A 17309-nucleotide genomic window follows, 5' to 3' on the forward strand; every position below is an offset into this window, starting at 1 on the left:
GGACACATTAGACTTAGGCACACTGACCATAGGCTTAAGATCTTTGTCTTTCAACAGTTTTTGATTCTTCTTGTATTGCTGTTTTCGGGTTTCTAACAAAGCTCTACTGTGACTTATAACAGATAAAAGCCAAATTTCTCCTCGGCTCAGCCTCACCAACGTCGCAGCACTTAACTTTTTATTACGGTCAGAGATCTTTGTCAGCAAGGATGGACAACTCTGATCGGCTCCCCTTATCCTAAGGTACACAGCGAAGCCGAAAGACTTCCAACCGGTTGGAAATGCGATAACTCAAGGAGATCGCCGCCTCAACCGGGTTGACGTTGCGTGGAAGGGTTTTTTGGCACCGTACGACCTTCCACCCGTACCACACCCAAACCCTCAAGGCATACCCCCTCTCGTCCAGCCACTCCAGCAAGTTCCCCTCGGACCAACGGTTGAGGGTAAAAAGGTTGGTTCCTCCACCTCCTCACTAGAGGAGCAAATAGACAAGTTTCACTTCAAGGGAGAAGCTTCAGGGGGAAAACAAGTAGTAGAGGTCTCGGACACCGAGAAAGAGATCGACAGGCATTCAAGCATTCACCTTGTTCTGATCGTTGCTAATCTTGAAGATTCCTCAAACCAAGACATGGACCTGAAAAGTTTAATGAGGAATAGGGGCCAAAAGTCCGAGCAGAAAGGCGCTGGGACTTCTAAACCAGTAGTGACCCTACCTCTAGTGCCTCTCCAGGTTCCTGACCCAGGCTTGAAGCCCGTGCCAAACCTGCAGAAGAAGAGGCCCCACGAGCCTGAAGAAAGGGAGGTGGTTGTGCCACCCAAGACGAATAAACAACAAAAGGTGGCATGAGACCACCGAAGCAAGAGGGCCTCCTCCATCAAAAGCCGAGACGACGTCGTCGTGGCTGACGTCCGCCGAGGAGGGGGACCTCGCATCTGGTCCCCAAGGTTGGAGCTGGATGGCGCTCCCTTTCCTTGGGACATCTCCCTTAGGAACTATGACGGGGGAAAGGCAGGGTACGTTGCTGAGGCCCTGTAGCAGCCACTCCTTCTCCCGCATGATATGGACTCCTTCAGGCGCTTCAACCAGCAGGAGCTCTTCTTATCCCTTAAGAGTAATATGGCCATGGTAAATAAACTCTTTCTTAATTCAGGTTTTATTCTTAACTGGCTTTGCTTCCTTTCTTCACCCCATGTTGAAAATGTTGTCATACAGATCACTCAGCAAATTTACGTGGTCGAAGAATGGAATAAGAAGTCCTACCTCAAGGCCCAAGCAGCAGCCCAGTCTCAATCTGAGGCAGAGAAATATCTGGGTCAGCTGAAGGAGGACAATGCTCACATGTCAGAGCAACTCAAAGATATGACCAACCAGAGGAACAGCCTCAAAGCCGGCCTAAAAAACGCCGAGACTCAGGCCGAGGAGCAACGCAAATAGCTGAATATATCAGAGATCAACCTGGCGACCGAAAGGGAGCTAGTGAAGGGTCTCAGAGCTGAACTCCAAAAGGCCAAAGAGAGCGCCCGAGCATCCGAGCAAAAGGCTCAACTGGCCAAGGAGTCTGTTGAAGCTGAGAGAAAGGCGACATATCAGTTGGGAGTGGATGAGACTGGGCAGCAGCTTACAGAGCAATTTGCCTCGGTTAGTCTTGACTACTACGACATAACCTGGCAAAAGGCACTGGACACTGCTGGGGTCCCCTCGGACTCTCCCCTGATGTTACTTGGGAGCACGTACTATGATCCAGACATCCAAGAGCTCCCAGGGGCTGACCTTCCTCCTGCTCCACAGCTTCTAGAGGCTTCAGAGCAAAACTTGGTCAGTCAAGCTCCCCCCTCCACCCTTGATGCACCTAAAGAGGCTGGTCAACTAGGTGATAAGGGTAAACTAGCTAAACCAGGAAAAGACGAAGGTAAAAGGTTGGAGGGAGAGAAGACTTCTGCTGAGCCCAAGGGTCAAGCCCCAGAAGCTACTACTCGGATAGGCCAGGCTGCTGACCCTGTGGTCCCTCCAGCTTAGGAACAGAGGCATAAGGCTTTTCTTATCATCATTTTTTGTACTCTTTTTTTTTTCTTTATAAGAGATTGTAAGTTACCCTTTTTTTTTTAAGTAATGAATCAGTTTCTCCTTCGCATTTATTTCCTTTGCTGTGTGTAATACCACTTACTATTGTTATTAAGTCCTGTACTTTAATTTTATGGAAATGTGGATAATCACGATCCTAATATCATGCTAACAATGCGTGTGACTAATATCGGTGTTAAAAAGGGGCAGCATGTATGAGAACTATTACTACACAACCCAAACTACAAGTGTTATAGTAAAAAACTTCAAAAGCCTTTCCAAATGTCCACAAAAGAATAAGAGGCAATATAGGCTAAGGTTAATTTAAACATATTCAGGAATTTCAATCATGGCTCATCAGAGAGTAATACTTCCATACTAACCATTGCATTGGAGTTAGATTCGATCGTTCAGAGAGTTGTAATAGAGTGCTAACTAACCCATATCATCTGATCCGAGGACTACAGGCATAAATGGATTTAAGTTTAAACACTTAAAGAGATCGTGATAGAGTGCTAACTAACCCATATCATCTGGTCCGAGGACTACAGGCATGAATGGATTTAAGTTTAAACACTTAAAGAGATCGTAACAGAGTGCTAACTAACCCATATCATCTGGTCCGAGGACTACAGGCATGAATGAATTTAAGTTTAAACACTTAAAGAGATCGTAACAGAGTGCTAACTAACCCATATCATCTAGTCCGAGGACTACAGGCATGAATGGATTTAAGTTTAAACACTTAAAGAGATCGTAACAGAGTGCTAACTAACCCATATCATCTGGTCCGAGGACTACAGGCATGAATGGATTTAAGTTTAAACACTTAAAGAGATCGTAACAGAGTGCTAACTAACTCATATCATCTGGTCTGAGGACTACAGGCATGAATGGATTTAAGTTTAAACACTTAAAGAGATCGTGACAGAGTGCTAACTAACTCATATCATCTGGTCCGAGGACTACAGGCATGAATGGATTTAAGTTTAAACACTTAAAGAGATCGTGACAGAGTGCTAACTAACTCATATCATTTGGTCCGAGGACTACAGGTATGAATGGATTTAAGTTTAAACACTTAAAGAGATCGTGACAGAGTGCTAACTAACTCATATCATCTGGTCCGAGGACTACAGGCATGAATGGATTTAAGTTTAAACACTTAAAGAGATCGTAACAGAGAACTACCCATATCATCTGGTCTGAGGACTACAGGCATGAATGGATTTAAGTTTAAACACTTAAAGAGATCGTAACAGAGAACTATGCTGATTAAAAGGAAAATTCGATTAATAATAATACCTTTTGAGGTTATTTACATTCCACGGGCGTGGTATCACATGACTATCTAGGTTTTCAAAGAAATACGCCCCAATGCCAGCCCCTGAAGTAATACGATATGGCCCTTCCCAATTAGGCCCTAATTTTCCCCAAGCTGGGTTCTTTGCAGTGCCAACCACCTTTCTTAATACCAGATCACCAGGTTCTAGAGGTCTAAGCTTTACGTTGGCGTCGTAGCCCTGTCTAAGCTTTTGTTGGTAATGGGCCAATCATACCATTGCATTTTCCCTCCTTTCATCGATTAGGTCCAAACTCTTCTCCAGCTGCTCATCATTGCCTGTCGGACTGAACGAACTAGTTCTCAACGTGGGGAACCCAGTTTCCAAAGGTACGACAGCTTCAGCCCCATAGGTCATTAAGAAGGGGGTCTTTTCCAGTAGACCTGCGTGGAGTGGTTCTGTAAGCCCAAAGTACATATGGCAATTCTTCTACCCATTTGCCCTTCGCATCATCTAATCTCTTTTTCAAGGCATTCACGATGACCTTATTGACAGCTTCTGCTTGGCCATTTCCCTGGGGATATGCTGGGGTGGAGTATCTGTTCACGATTCCCAGTTCGCTACAATAACTCCTAAATGTTTTGCTATCGAACTGCAGGCCATTGTCCGAGATGAGAACATATGGAACTCCAAATCGAGTAACTATACTCTTCCATACAAACTTTTGCACGTCTACGTTTCGGATGTTGGCAAGAGGTTCTGCTTCGACCCACTTGGTGAAGTAGTCAGTGTCGACCAGCAGATATTTCTTGTTTCCTACAGCCTTAGGGAATGGTCCCACGATATCCAAGCCCCATTGGGCGAAAGGCCATGGGCTGGATAGCGAGTTGAGAGTCCCCCCTGGCTGATGAATGTGTGGGGCAAATCGTTGACACTGATCACATTTTTTAACATAATCCAGCGCTTCCTTTTGCATGTTTGGCCACCAATAACCTTGGGTGATGGCTCGGTGAGCCAAGAATCTACCTCCAGTGTGGCTTCCGCAGATTCCTTCATGCAGTTCCTCTAGTAACAACTCAGCTGTTTCAGGATGTATGCACAACAAGTACGGTCCTGAATAAGAGCGTTTGTATAGTTTCTGATCTTCAGATAACCAGAACCTGGCTGCTTTCCTCCGAATTTTGTCAGCTTCCCCCTTTTCTTCAGGCAAGATATCTTCCCTTAGAAATTTAACTAAAGGGTCCATCCAACTGTGTCCAGCCTTGACTTGATGTACTTGAATTACTTCTTCTCTTGCTTCGGTAGGCTTATGCAAGTCCTCAATGAGGATAACTCTCGGCAAATCTTGTGCCGAAGAGGTGGCTAGAGTGGCCAAGGAATCCGCGTGTGTGTTACCATTCCTAGGAATATGCGGCAAGCTGAAAGATTCAAACCTTGACTGCAGATGTTTAACTCAGCTCAAGTATTCTTACATTCTTTCATCCTTTGCCTCAAACTCGCCCTGTACTTGACCCACGATCAGCCTTGAATCCGAGAATAGCTTTACTGCCTTTCCCCCCATCTTTTCGACCATACTCATCCCCATCAATAGTGCTTCGTATTCTGCCTCATTATTTGTTGCCGAGAAGCCCAGCCTTAAGGCTTTTTCAATAATGATTCACTCGGGGGATATCAGCACTAGCCCCACCCCAGAGCTTTTCTGGTTTGCAGCACCATCCACGTACCCCTCCCAATGGGAAGGGCCTTGTTGAGAAATCATACCAACCGATTTTTCATCCATGTCTGATGTTGGCTTTACCTCTTCTAATTGGGGCTCCGCGAACTGGGCTACCAAATCAGCAAGCACCTGGCCCTTGACCGAGGTGCGTGGCATGTACTTGATATCAAAAGCCCCTAGGATCGTCCCCTAGTTTGCGATTCTTCTAGTGTAGTCTGCACTTCAGAGTATTGCCTTGAGCGGAAGCTGGGTGAGAACTATGACTATATAGGCTTGGAAATAATGTGGGAGCTTTCATGTACCAAGCACCACTGCTAGAATAGCCTTTTCCAATAGTAAATAACGGATCTCAGCTTCATGCAGCAACTTGCTTACACAGTAAACGGGTCTCTGCATACCGCCATCTGCTCGGATCAATACCAAGCTTACAGCATGGGGAGCTACAGCGATGTACGCAAACAAGACCTCGTCGGGCTCAGGGCTGGACATGATTGGTGGTCGAGCTAGATAATCTTTTAATTGCTGGAAGGCCACAGCACACTCATCTGTCCACTCGAACCCTTTCCACTTGTTAATCAAAGAAAAGAAAGGCCGACACCTATCCGCCGATCGAGAGATAAATCGATTCAGGGCTACCGTCATCCCAGTCAGTTTCTGAACCTCCTTAGGATTCCGAGGAGCTTGCAACTCATTAATGGCCTTTATTTGATCGAGGTTGACCTCAATTCCTCTGTAAGTCACCATATATCCTAGAAACTTGCCTAATCCCACACCAAACGAACACTTGGAAGCGTTCAAGCGTAGCTTGTATTTCCTGAGAACTTTAAAGGTACTTTCTAGGTCCTTCACATGCTTTGCCACCACTTTGCTCTTCACCACCATGTCGTCTATGTAAATCTCAATATTTTTGCCTAGCTGCGGTTCAAACATTCTTGTCATCATTCTTTGGTAAGTAGAACCCGCATTTTTCAAGCCAAATGGCATCACCTTATAGTGGTAGTTACCAATGGAAGTGACAAAAGCAGTCTTCTCCTGATCACCCAGGGCTAAGGGTATCTGATGATAGCCTTGGAATGCGTCCAAGAAACTCATTCGAGGGTGTCCGACAGTGGCATCTACTAGCTGATCGATTTTCGGCATAGGAAATGGATCTTTAGGGCATGCCTTATTTAAGTCAGTGAAGTCCACACATACTCGTCATTTCCTGTTCTTCTTCTTTACCACCATAGTATTTGCCAACCACTCTGGGTAGAAAACCTCTTTAATAGCTTTGGCTTGTTTAAGCTTTGCTACTTCTTCTCTAATTCCTTCAGCGTGTTCCTTAGATGGACGCCGAGGAGGCTGCTTCTTAGGGGTGACCATGGGGTTTACTTTCAAATTGTGGCATATAAATTCTAGATCCACCCCAGAGGCTTCATAAGTGTTCCATGTGAATACGTCGAGGTTTTCCTTAAGAAGTTGCACTAACTCCTCTTTTTCCTGTAAAGGTAACTGGGATCCGACTTGAAAGAATTTTTCAAGATCATCCCTAATGATGACTTTTGTTAAATTTTCGCACTCTGCGCCCTCGTTCGGATCTTTAGTGGGTGATAACCGATGCTTTGGTTTCTATGAGCCCCTTTCGGCTTTGGTTGATGACTCGGCTTTTGGCTCATGTTGAATGGCAGCCACCAAACATTGTCTAGCCATAGATTGATCCCCACGAATTTCACAAACCTGGCCTTCGGATGGGTATTTGACTTTCTGATGTAAGGTGGAAGAAACCGCCCCCAGCACATAAAGCCAAGGTCTGGCTACAATTGCTGTATAGGGAGAAAAGACGTCCACAACTATGAAATCTACCTCCACCACCTCTGAGCCAATCTGTACAGGTAGTCGTATTTGGCCCTTCGGGGTAACAACTCTTCCTTCAAAACTGATCAGCGGAGAGCTATATGGTGTCAAGTCACTAAGTTTGAGATTTAGCCCCCTGTAGAGATCAGGGTACATTATTTCTGCAGCACTACCTTGGTCAACCATCACCCGTTTCACATCACACCCCCCAATTCTGAGGGTGACGACCAACGCATCATCATGAGGTTGGACAGTGCCCACCTTGTCCGCGTCCGAGAAACCTAAAACTATTTGATCATCCAGTTTACACCTCTTCGGACCCTGGCCAGATTCTCCTGCAGGCAACCGATCTACCGACATGACCTTGGACGGCCAGGATCCCGTTCTCCCTGGGGCTGTAAAGATAACATTGATAGTTCCTAGAAGGGGTTTCAAAGGATCATCCCTTCGGGACTCTGCGCTAATCTGCGTTCTTCGGCCACTGGTATGATGTAAGAGATGTCGCAACTTCCCTTCACCGACTAATTGGTCCAAATGATCCCACAAACTCCTGCACTCCTCAGTCGTGTGTCCATGATCCTGGTGGTATTGGCAGTAGAGATTGCAATTGCGTCTATCAGGATTCCCTACCATCTTATATGGCCACTTGAAGAACGGCTCGTTCCTGACCTTTTCTAAAACCTGATGAACTGGATCTCTGAATACGGTGTTGACAGCCTGGGGATTGGCTGCTCCTGACTGCATAGGGAAATCTCTCCTCGATTTGTTGCTGGTGTATACCGACCTGAAATCCCTCTTCTTCTGGGGGGTAACCTTTTCCTTGCCTTTCCCTTGTTGTTGGTCTTCTTCAACTCACTTATACTTCTCAATGCGGTCCATTAGCTGATGCATACTAGTAACGGGTTTACCAGATAAGGATGTCCTTAGACCATGATCAGTAGGGAGACCGAGCTTAAACGTTTCTAGGGCCATTGCATCAAAATTGCCCTCCATGTCGTTAAACATCTCCCAATATCTATCTGAATACACCTTCAGGGTTTCTCCTTCCTGCATGCTCAAAGATAGCAAAGAAGACAAAGGTCGGGCCACTTTTCGGTAGGTGACAAAACATGAACCAAAAGTTTGGGTGAGCTCTTTGAAGGAGCTGATGGAATTTGGGTTCAGCGCATCGAACCACCTTATGGCAACTGGCCCAAGACTGGAAGGGAAAGCCTTACACATCAGAGCTTCATCCCTAGAGTAGACAACCATCTTTTGGTTAAAATGACTCACGTGTTCCACGGGGTCTGTTTTACCATTGTAGATGGTGAACGTTGGCTAGTTAAAGCGCCGAGGAAGTCTCGCCTCCTCAATCCTGCGCGTGAAGGGTGACTTAGAAATCTGATTTAGAGCCCTGCTCATGGCATCGTTTCCCGCGTCTCCATGTGATAGGCTTCTGCGTTGCCTCTTACGATGGGATTCTTCTTCATAAGAATAGGACTCGCTGGCTGGTGTCCTGGATTTATGTTAATAAGTTACGTCTGGCTCGTCATCAGGGTCCTCATCAGAATACGAGGAAGCCCATTTCCTCTTTGCATGGCGCAACTCCCTTTTTAGCTTTTCAACCTCTTGCTGTAAATCTCGGTTCTTCTCTGCATGGGACATGCGACTCCCTCCATGTGATTGGTTCTGACCAGGGGGCACGGTGTGTACGCTACCTTCACGGTCTTGCCTTCACTCTAGGTTAAGAAAAGGGTCCACGTGCTGAAATGCCCCAGACTCCGCCTCTTGCTGACCATGTCCAGCCATTACCTACTGTTGTCTTCGCCCCTGCACAAGCTCTTCCCACAGACGGCGCCAATTGTAGGGTCAGTTTTTGTGGCCCAAGCCCAAAAGATATGGGTTAAAGGCCCAATGAACCCAGGAGAATGAATTTGTAAAGAGTGGGTGAAAGAGTTGGGCTGGTTATGAATTAAACAATGTTTGGCTAAGGTACTTATGGTTGTGATAACATGAAATAATGCATGAACAATTCCATGAATGAATGTCCGAAGAGATGTTTTATTGAATGAACAGTAATTACAACATTCAAAACTACAGTAAAGCTTTTCTTTTCTCTTTCTTGCCTTTTCTCCGATCCTCATTAACAGGGACCCTTCTTCTTTATATAGCACCCTCCCCCATCATCTCCATCGTCCACCTGTTCTTCATCTGGGTATCCACTTGAGTGCATGTCACGTCATGTGTCTACTTTAGTTCTTTGTGAGTGGCAGTAACTGAGGTTACACTGTTCAGGGGTCTTCTCCACATAAATGCAGCCAGAAAAGCTGTTAAATACGGTGGTAGCAGCTTTTCCTTTAGATATTTCTTCATTCTTATCATCTCCGAACATACCTAGGGCTTATCATAATCACTAGGCTTGCTAGGAAAATCATTCGAACCGTCCACACGTTTGATTGATCAAGAATATTTGTATCCGAGGGAGAAGACCTCCTCGGACTACAATAACCTCTTCGGAAGCAAGGTCACCTCCTCGGACTACAACCTTCCTTCATTTCTGGGCTTCCGGCCATTAGATGGGCTCCCCCATCCAATTATTACTCTTCGGAAATACCACACTCCTCAACATGGTGCCCCAGCCCATTCAGTAGTTTTGGGTTTTTACCCCCCCACAAGTAGTATACTAAAAACTTCTTCTTCTATTTTTTTTTATATTAGTATTTAGAATCACCTCAAATTTTAGATAGTTTCAACTTCTTCTTCTTCTTCTTCTAAACAACTATAATGACAATGAACATCAATTTTTAATATGTTGTCTCCGCATTATTCTTCCTAAGCAAGGCATAACCTATAGGATGAGGAAGAGTAACAAAACATGAGTGGAATAACTAAATAGCCTAACTTATGACTACAGAAAACAATCAATAAAAAAACCTCCATATTGCATTAAGCCGTAACCTGCCCACCATTAATAAATCTAATTAATCACTTGCCAAATAATTGATTAACTTCCCGTCAAAAAAAGAATTGATTAACTTAATCACAATCGGGCCTAAAACCCTAAAATTTGGGATATGATTCCTAGGAGAAAGAAAAGAATAGAATGGAATGAAAGAGGTGGATTATTCTTATTTGGAATTTTGGGCATGCAATGGACAAGGATGATAAGGAACATCATGCTAAGGGGATTGAGAAGAAAAAATAAATTATGTCAAGATAGTGATAGAATGCTCTTGGTACAGTGTACTAACCACACAATTCATTAGGTGAATCCCCCGCCTAAATATAAAGGTTGAACAGAACACAAACCTGTGGCTTGGCTAAAAGAAGCACATCATGATGAATACCAGAATATGAGGTACGTTTGATTAGGTTGTTATCTTTTTTTTTTTTTCTTTTTTTGGTTATATTTTATTTTATTACTTGATTTGTTTTGAAAGTTTACATTTCTCTTCTACATTGATGATTCTAAATTCAAATGTAGAAGAGGAACCATTACCACCAATGTGATTGTATTTATATTTAGATACATGTTGATTTGGGAAAATTACACTTTACCATCCTAAACTATATCCCAGATTACACTTTGCACCTTAAATATTTCAAATGCATATTTTGCACTTTAAACTATGGCTCTTGTTACATTTTGCACTACAACATTAAGTTTACCGTGTTGGATAGAAATCTCAAGCACTGAAGCACGTGAGTCTTCCTTAAGTGGTACAAAATAAAAAGACCAAATGCCTATTCTCCCATCTCATTTCTTCATCCCAATCCCAAAATTTCCAAAATTCATATTATCAAATGTTATTAAATTTTATATTGATATTTTTTTCTTCAAATCTTTTGAAGCAAAAGCTTGCACATAGAATCTTGGAACTTGCACAGAGAAAGCAAAAAAATACATGGAAAACTAGCGTTTAAAAATATGAATGAAAGAGGTGGTTTGCAAAATTGGTGGGCCTAATGCTAATTCTATCCATTAAGCTGTGGGATCTAACGACGCATAATCCAAAAGAACCAAGCTTGTGTAGAAGAGAAGAGAAACTAAACCCACATATAAAATAGGTTGAAACTTATCAACCTGTCGGAGAAGAGAGGTGGTGCCTTGGATGCTTTTGTTTTGGGTACTTACTATTTAGGGTTGTATTATTTTTTTATTTATTTTTTTTTGTGAGAGCGAGAAGAGTTGTTGGCCAAGACAAAGGAGAAGCTGCAACGCAAGAGAGGATAGATGGGTAAGAAGTGAAGAAATAAATTTTTTTTTTCTTTGATTCATGATTGGGAAGAGGGGCATTTGGTCTTTTTTTTCTGTGCCACTTAGGTAAGACTAAGTGGAGTCCCATGCTTGAAATTTCTGTCTAATATAACAGAAAACTTAACATCAAGGTGCAAAGTGTACCAAAGGACATAGTTTAAGGTACAAAATGTGCACTCGAAAAGTTAAAGGTGCGAAGTGTAATCTAAGATACAGTTTAGAGTAATAAAGTGTAATTTTCCTTGTTGATTTGGTTTGGTGTATATACTTCTTTCCTTTTCAAGAGCAATCAATGGTTAATATGGATTTTGCATTGTGTTAAAAGAAATGAAGGAATGGAAAATTATAATACTAAACCCAAAATAAATAAAAAGATCTAATTTATATCTATTTCTATCTATACTTCTATATCTATCTACTCCATTTGGAAATGTCCCAAAATAAAGTTCTTTATATAAAATTTATAAATAAAAGTATTATCTTACCATTTACTTTATTTAAAAAGTCAATGTTATTATTCGTTTAAATTAACAAGGATAGTTTTTTTTTTAATTTTTATCTTTTTACTTGACAAACAATGCATTAAATGATATTTCCTTAAAAAGTTGGATCATGACAATTTGGACGTGGCTCGTGAGTACTATTTAAGAAGCTTTCCCAATTTAAATTCCTACATTTGGATGCCCAAAATACCCTCAAATTCATTGGTTTAAAAAGTTTAAATAAGGGGAAATCACAATTTTCCCACCTGTGGTTTGCCTGAAAAACACTTTGCCAACCCGTGGTTTAAAAATTGGCACTTTACCCACCTGAAGTTAGCTAATTTGTCTTCAGTTACCCACCTCTGTTAAAAACAGGGGTAAATTTGTATTTTTGCTAGCCTTTTATTTCTCTCTCCTCTCAAAACATAAAAAAACTAAAAATTCATGAGAAAAAAAGATCTAAAAGTTAGGTTTTAATTTATAAAATTAAAAATTTTCTGAAGAAATTAGTCGACTTAATAACGCTCTTGAGCTTCTTGAGATATGTATAAACTATAAAGGTCTGTCGCATTGAGCTAAGGGAAGAGACAAGCTTGGTAGTAGGCTTGGAAGAAGACACACATGAAGCGATCTTACAACTAACCAACCACGGTGAGAATTGCTCTACTCTTTGCATTGTTGGGATGGAGGGCATAGGGTGAGAGCTGGGATTTGTTTACACAAGTGGTGCGCCTTCCTCAACCTGAAATCTCTCTAGACGTTGAAATACAAAAATTGAAAAAAAAAATGCAGAAAAAGAGAGAAAAAATTGTTAGTATGAGTTTGCCCTTTAATTTGTCTCTTTTTTTCCCCCTTAAGATAAAGACAAAATGAATCATTTTATAAAGGAATTAGAAGATAATAGAATGGAAGTATTCGGTCATAACCATTTCATTCATTTATACTAAACTTTCAACCAAGTGATAGATGGAATATCCATTCAAACATCTTTTGTTATTCCAAACGGAGATTTTATTTATGTGGAGAAGAATTAATATTTAATGGGGTTTCATTTCATTGAAAGGTGAATGAAAAAAAAGAATGGATATAAAGGAGAATTAATGAAAAAAAAAATGGAAGAAAGAAGATGTGGGTCCTTGCCAAAACCTAGCTCAAATCTTTTTTTTTTTTTTTTGATTTTTTTAGTTTTTTATGTTTTGAGAGGAGAGAGACATAAAATGGTAGCAAAAATACAAATTTATCTCTGTTTTTAACAGAGGTGGGTAACTAGAGACAAACAGAGCTTACCTTAGATCGGTAAAGTGCCAATTTTTAAACCACAGATAGGCAAAATGTTTTTCGGACAAATCACAGGTGGGCAAAGTATAATTTTCCCTTTAAATAATATGGTTAGACATGTAAAATTACTAATTTAAAAATTCCTAAATTTTAAAACGCATATTTCTCCATTTTCCATGTTTCTTTGTCAAATTCAAATTTAAAAATAAATTTTTTTTTTAAAGAAATAAACAGTTTTTTTAGATTTTTTTTTTTTTATATTTTTATATAGTATTTAGAATCACCTCAAATTTTAGATAGTTTCAAACTATTTTTTTCTCTCTCACGATATAGTAGTATACTAAAAACTTCTTCTTCTTCTTCTTTTCTAATAAATAAAACAATTTTAAGATGTAGGACAACCATTATGCCAGATAATATTACAGAAGAATTTGAAACATGAAGTCAAAAAACAACTACAATGACAGTGAACATCAAATTTAATATGTTGTCTCTGCATTATTCTTCCTAAGCAAGGCATAACCTATAGGATGAGGAAGATGGGTAACAAAACATGAGTGGAATAACTAAATAGCCTTACTTATGACTACAGAAAACAATCAATAAAAAAAACCTCCACATTGCATTAAGCCGTAACCTGCCCACAATTAATAAATCTAATTAATCACTTGCCAAATAATTGATTAACTTCCCGATGAAAAAAGAATTGATTAACTTAATCACAATCGGGCCTAAAACCCTAAAATTTGGGATATGATTCCTAGGAGAAAGAAAAGAATAGAATGGAATGAAAGAGGTGGATTATTCTTATTTGGAATTTTGGGCATGCAATGGAGAAGGATGATGAGGAACATCATGCTAAGGAGATTGAGAAGAAAAAATAAATTATGTCAAGAAAGTGATAGAATGCTCTTGGTACAGTGTACTAACCACACAATTCATTAGGTGAATCCCCGCCTAAATATAAAGGTTGAACAAAACACAAACCTGTGGCTTGGCTAAAAGAAGCACATCATGATAAATACCAGAACATGAAAAACTATCTTTCTAAATGTGTAAGTAAAAAGCTCAACAACATGAACGATTTCACAAAAACTAGCTAGCAATCACTGAGGTTAAACCAACCCAACTAGGAAATTTTACAACATTGAAATGCTAAGAGGCCACAAAATCTATAATAAAGTCATCTACCTACAGTAAATATGGTTTCCACCAAAGTAAAGTAAACTTAATTTATCAAATTAGCAAGTGGTACGGACCCTCAAGTGACCAAGTCTGTGTGAATTTCCCTAAAACAAATAGACACCAAAGCAAACAATAGCTGAGATGTTATTGCAGAAAAAACTACTCATAGATTAATAACCAGACCTCCCCAAAAATTCTATCACAATTCCAATGCATAAAAAATCAACAATTTACTGATCCATCAACAAATGACAGAGATTGAAGAGGAATATAGAATTAAAATTTAACAAATACATCATCCATATGATATCATCTCTAAATCACACATAACTTACTGAAAATTTATTTTTGATATAAATAATTAGGAGCTCAGGGCCTCAAGCACCCGTGAGTGAAACTAGGCTCTCAACATAAACCATAGCTTGTTTTGGGGTGAGTGAATTTGGAAACTCTGGAACTTGAAGTTTCATAATTTCTTTAGAACCAATGTTATACAAGACTATTGCGCCATCGTCACCAACAAGAAGCACTCCATTCTTGGAAAAATATAAGGGCCTGCTAATTCCTAACAAGGGTCCTACAACGAGTTGTTTGGTCCAAGAATCCTCAACCCCGTATTCACGCATCACCCATATATCAAAGTATGTCCCTGTCATAGTCAAAGTATACTCCTTATCAACAACAAATGCAAGGCAATCGTTGAACACAGAAAAAACTTTGTTCCTCCGCATACTTGAAACACTGTCCACAGGGTACTTTAGTTTTCGAAACACATCTGGCATCCTCATTATTCGAAACACCTCATGACTCATGTCGAAGGATAGAATTATCTCCCTATCACAATTCTGCCCGAGTTCGTTTATGCGGCCGTTGTCAAAGTAACCGAACCAATGATTAACACCATTGAAGTACATTGCACGATAAGAAAGCAACCTAAGGTTTGAACGATGAATAGTGGTGTCAATTACTTGGGTCCAGGAATCAGCATTTAGGGAGTAAACATGAAAAAAATTGTAGGAGTCTCTGAAGAGTGAATTTTGGGTAGGTGGAGAATTCTTGTAGTAAGTGACAATTCTAACCAACTTGTAATCATTAGAATATTGATCATAACCAAATGCAAAAAATGCTCTAAAGTTATATGGTGAAAGAGAATGGGCAGGAGCAGGACACTGAGGAGGTGAGGGACAACGAATGATCTTACGTTCTCTGATTGCTGGATTCCATAAGACAAATACATTATTGAAGCCGCCACCGCCACGGGCAAGGCAGGAACCATTAATGCAAATAATACCATTGATGCAACTAATCATGTTGAGACTTCGAGGTTCAAGTTGGGGCAAGCCCAAGTCCTTTGAAAGGTCCACAATGCGTACAACATCATCAACATCAGCATAAAGGTGCAGGGAGAAGCCATATCCTAGTAAGTCAAAGATCTCGACCAAAATACTTGGATTTTCTGTTTTTGTTTGATGGTGAAGAAGGTGTTTGGCAACGAAAGTTGGGTTTTGTATAAGAGTAGACCATGACTTTTGAACGCACCTGAAACGAAATACTGATTTAACTGGAAGCCATGACAGGATCTCTTCCAACATCTCTTCCGGTAAAGAAGGCCTAAACCTCAACCTGCTCGACCTCAGCCTCCGCCTCCGCCTCCACTTCGAACTCGACATTATCGACTGACTACTACTTGTATTTGATTGAAACCCCTAAAACCCTATTCCTAATATATATTATATACTCCTTTCGGCTCTCGGTATTTTTCATTTGCACACGTTTCTTTTTTCTTATTTTTTTTCAAAATGCAAATTGCACATTTGCACCTATTTTGCAAAATAGATAAACACCCTTAATTTTAAAACTATATAATAAAATACCTCTCTTTCTAAAATATTTAATAAAATGCTCATGTTTTGGAACTTGAGTTCTGTGAATCGAGTTTTATGTATATTTTTAAGTAGAACTTGATATTAACAATGTCAAAATTTAAGTAGCAAAATATGCATAAAACTCAACATTACTAATGTCAAATTTCACATGTAACTCAATTTTATTAAAATCGAATTCCAAAAATAATGGCATTTTGCTAAATACTTTGAAAAGAGAGGTATTTTGCTACATAGTTTTAAAATTAAGGCAATTTACCCACTTTGCCCCATTCCAATATGTGTATATTACGCACACTTACCCTTGTTATCGCAGTTGGTTCAAAAACTATTGTTTTCAATGGTCTTTTTTTTTTTTTTGATAGGTATTGTTTTTACGGTCGATTTGGCAGTGTGGTGTTGTTAACTTTGATTGGACTTGAGTTGGATTAATTAGGTTTTAAATTGGATCCTTGTGCAGGTTGGTTTTTTAGTTTTTTGGTTTTTTTTTTTTTTTTGGGGGGGGGTCAAAAATTAAAATTTATGGTGAAAAAGTAAATTTATTCAAGTTAGACTCTTCAGCTTTGGGCTGAAAAATACAAACAAGATATGCATAAAAAATTAGAGACATAAGCTCTAAAAAAGTAATTAAAATGAAAAATGCTCAAAATATTACCTTAAAATTCTAGTTTTAATAATATAGGCATTATACTCTATTTTTAAAAGTTCCATTTGGTTAGGCATTTTGGAAGATTAAAAAAGTATTTTTAAAATTCAAAACTCTATTTTGCAACCCAACTCCTCATAGTTTTTTTTTTTTTTTTTTTACAAACGCTCATTTTAAACTCAAAACACAGTTTTCCAACAACTTATACAAACCCACCTAGAAGAAAAACCTCTAAAATTCTAAACTTATATAGTATTTAAACTTAATGAAACATGTAATATGTGTTCCCACACAACACACACATATAGTAATATTTAAAATAGTCAAATTAGTGAATTATGGTAATATTTAAAATAAATTCCTTTTAGTAACATCTTCTCAAAAATATAAAGCAATTATTATAACTAAGTGTAGAGTCAATTTTTTGTGCCCAAGCTCAAAAGATCTGGAATCTGAGCCAATGAACCTAAGACAATAATTTGTAAAGAGTGGGTGAAAGACTGGCTGGATAGGAATTAAACAACCTAGCATGGGATTAAAAGATAAATAAACATAAAGGCACTCATAAAGTCTAACTGAACAAACACCCGAAGAGATAGTTCATAAATTATAATTTTATTTTTGAACTCTAACAATCTTTTGTACTACAGTTTCTCTATTTTTTTTTCCCTCTTCTATTTTTCTCCCCCCCCCCCCCCCCCTT

General features: G+C 39.8%; 2 protein-coding genes across 2 annotated transcripts; both read right to left on the reverse strand.

Annotated features, from left to right (window-relative positions):
* Positions 1 to 6670: 6670 nt before the first annotated feature.
* Positions 6671 to 7639, reverse strand: LOC112016497 (uncharacterized). The gene has a single exon (XM_024049058.2). It carries the CDS (start codon positions 7637 to 7639, stop codon positions 6671 to 6673), a length of 969 nt encoding a protein of 322 aa, XP_023904826.2.
* Positions 7640 to 14346: 6707 nt separating this feature from the next.
* On the reverse strand, positions 14347 to 15778 carry LOC112016499 (F-box/kelch-repeat protein At3g06240). The gene has a single exon (XM_024049060.2). It carries the CDS (start codon positions 15745 to 15747, stop codon positions 14455 to 14457), a length of 1293 nt encoding a protein of 430 aa, XP_023904828.2. The 5' UTR covers positions 15748 to 15778; the 3' UTR covers positions 14347 to 14454.
* Positions 15779 to 17309: the final 1531 nt, after the last annotated feature.

This window comes from Quercus suber, unplaced genomic scaffold, assembly GCF_002906115.3.
Source record: "Quercus suber isolate HL8 unplaced genomic scaffold, Cork oak 2.0 scaffold_1, whole genome shotgun sequence".
In the NCBI taxonomy this organism is placed as follows: Eukaryota; Viridiplantae; Streptophyta; class Magnoliopsida; order Fagales; family Fagaceae; genus Quercus; species Quercus suber.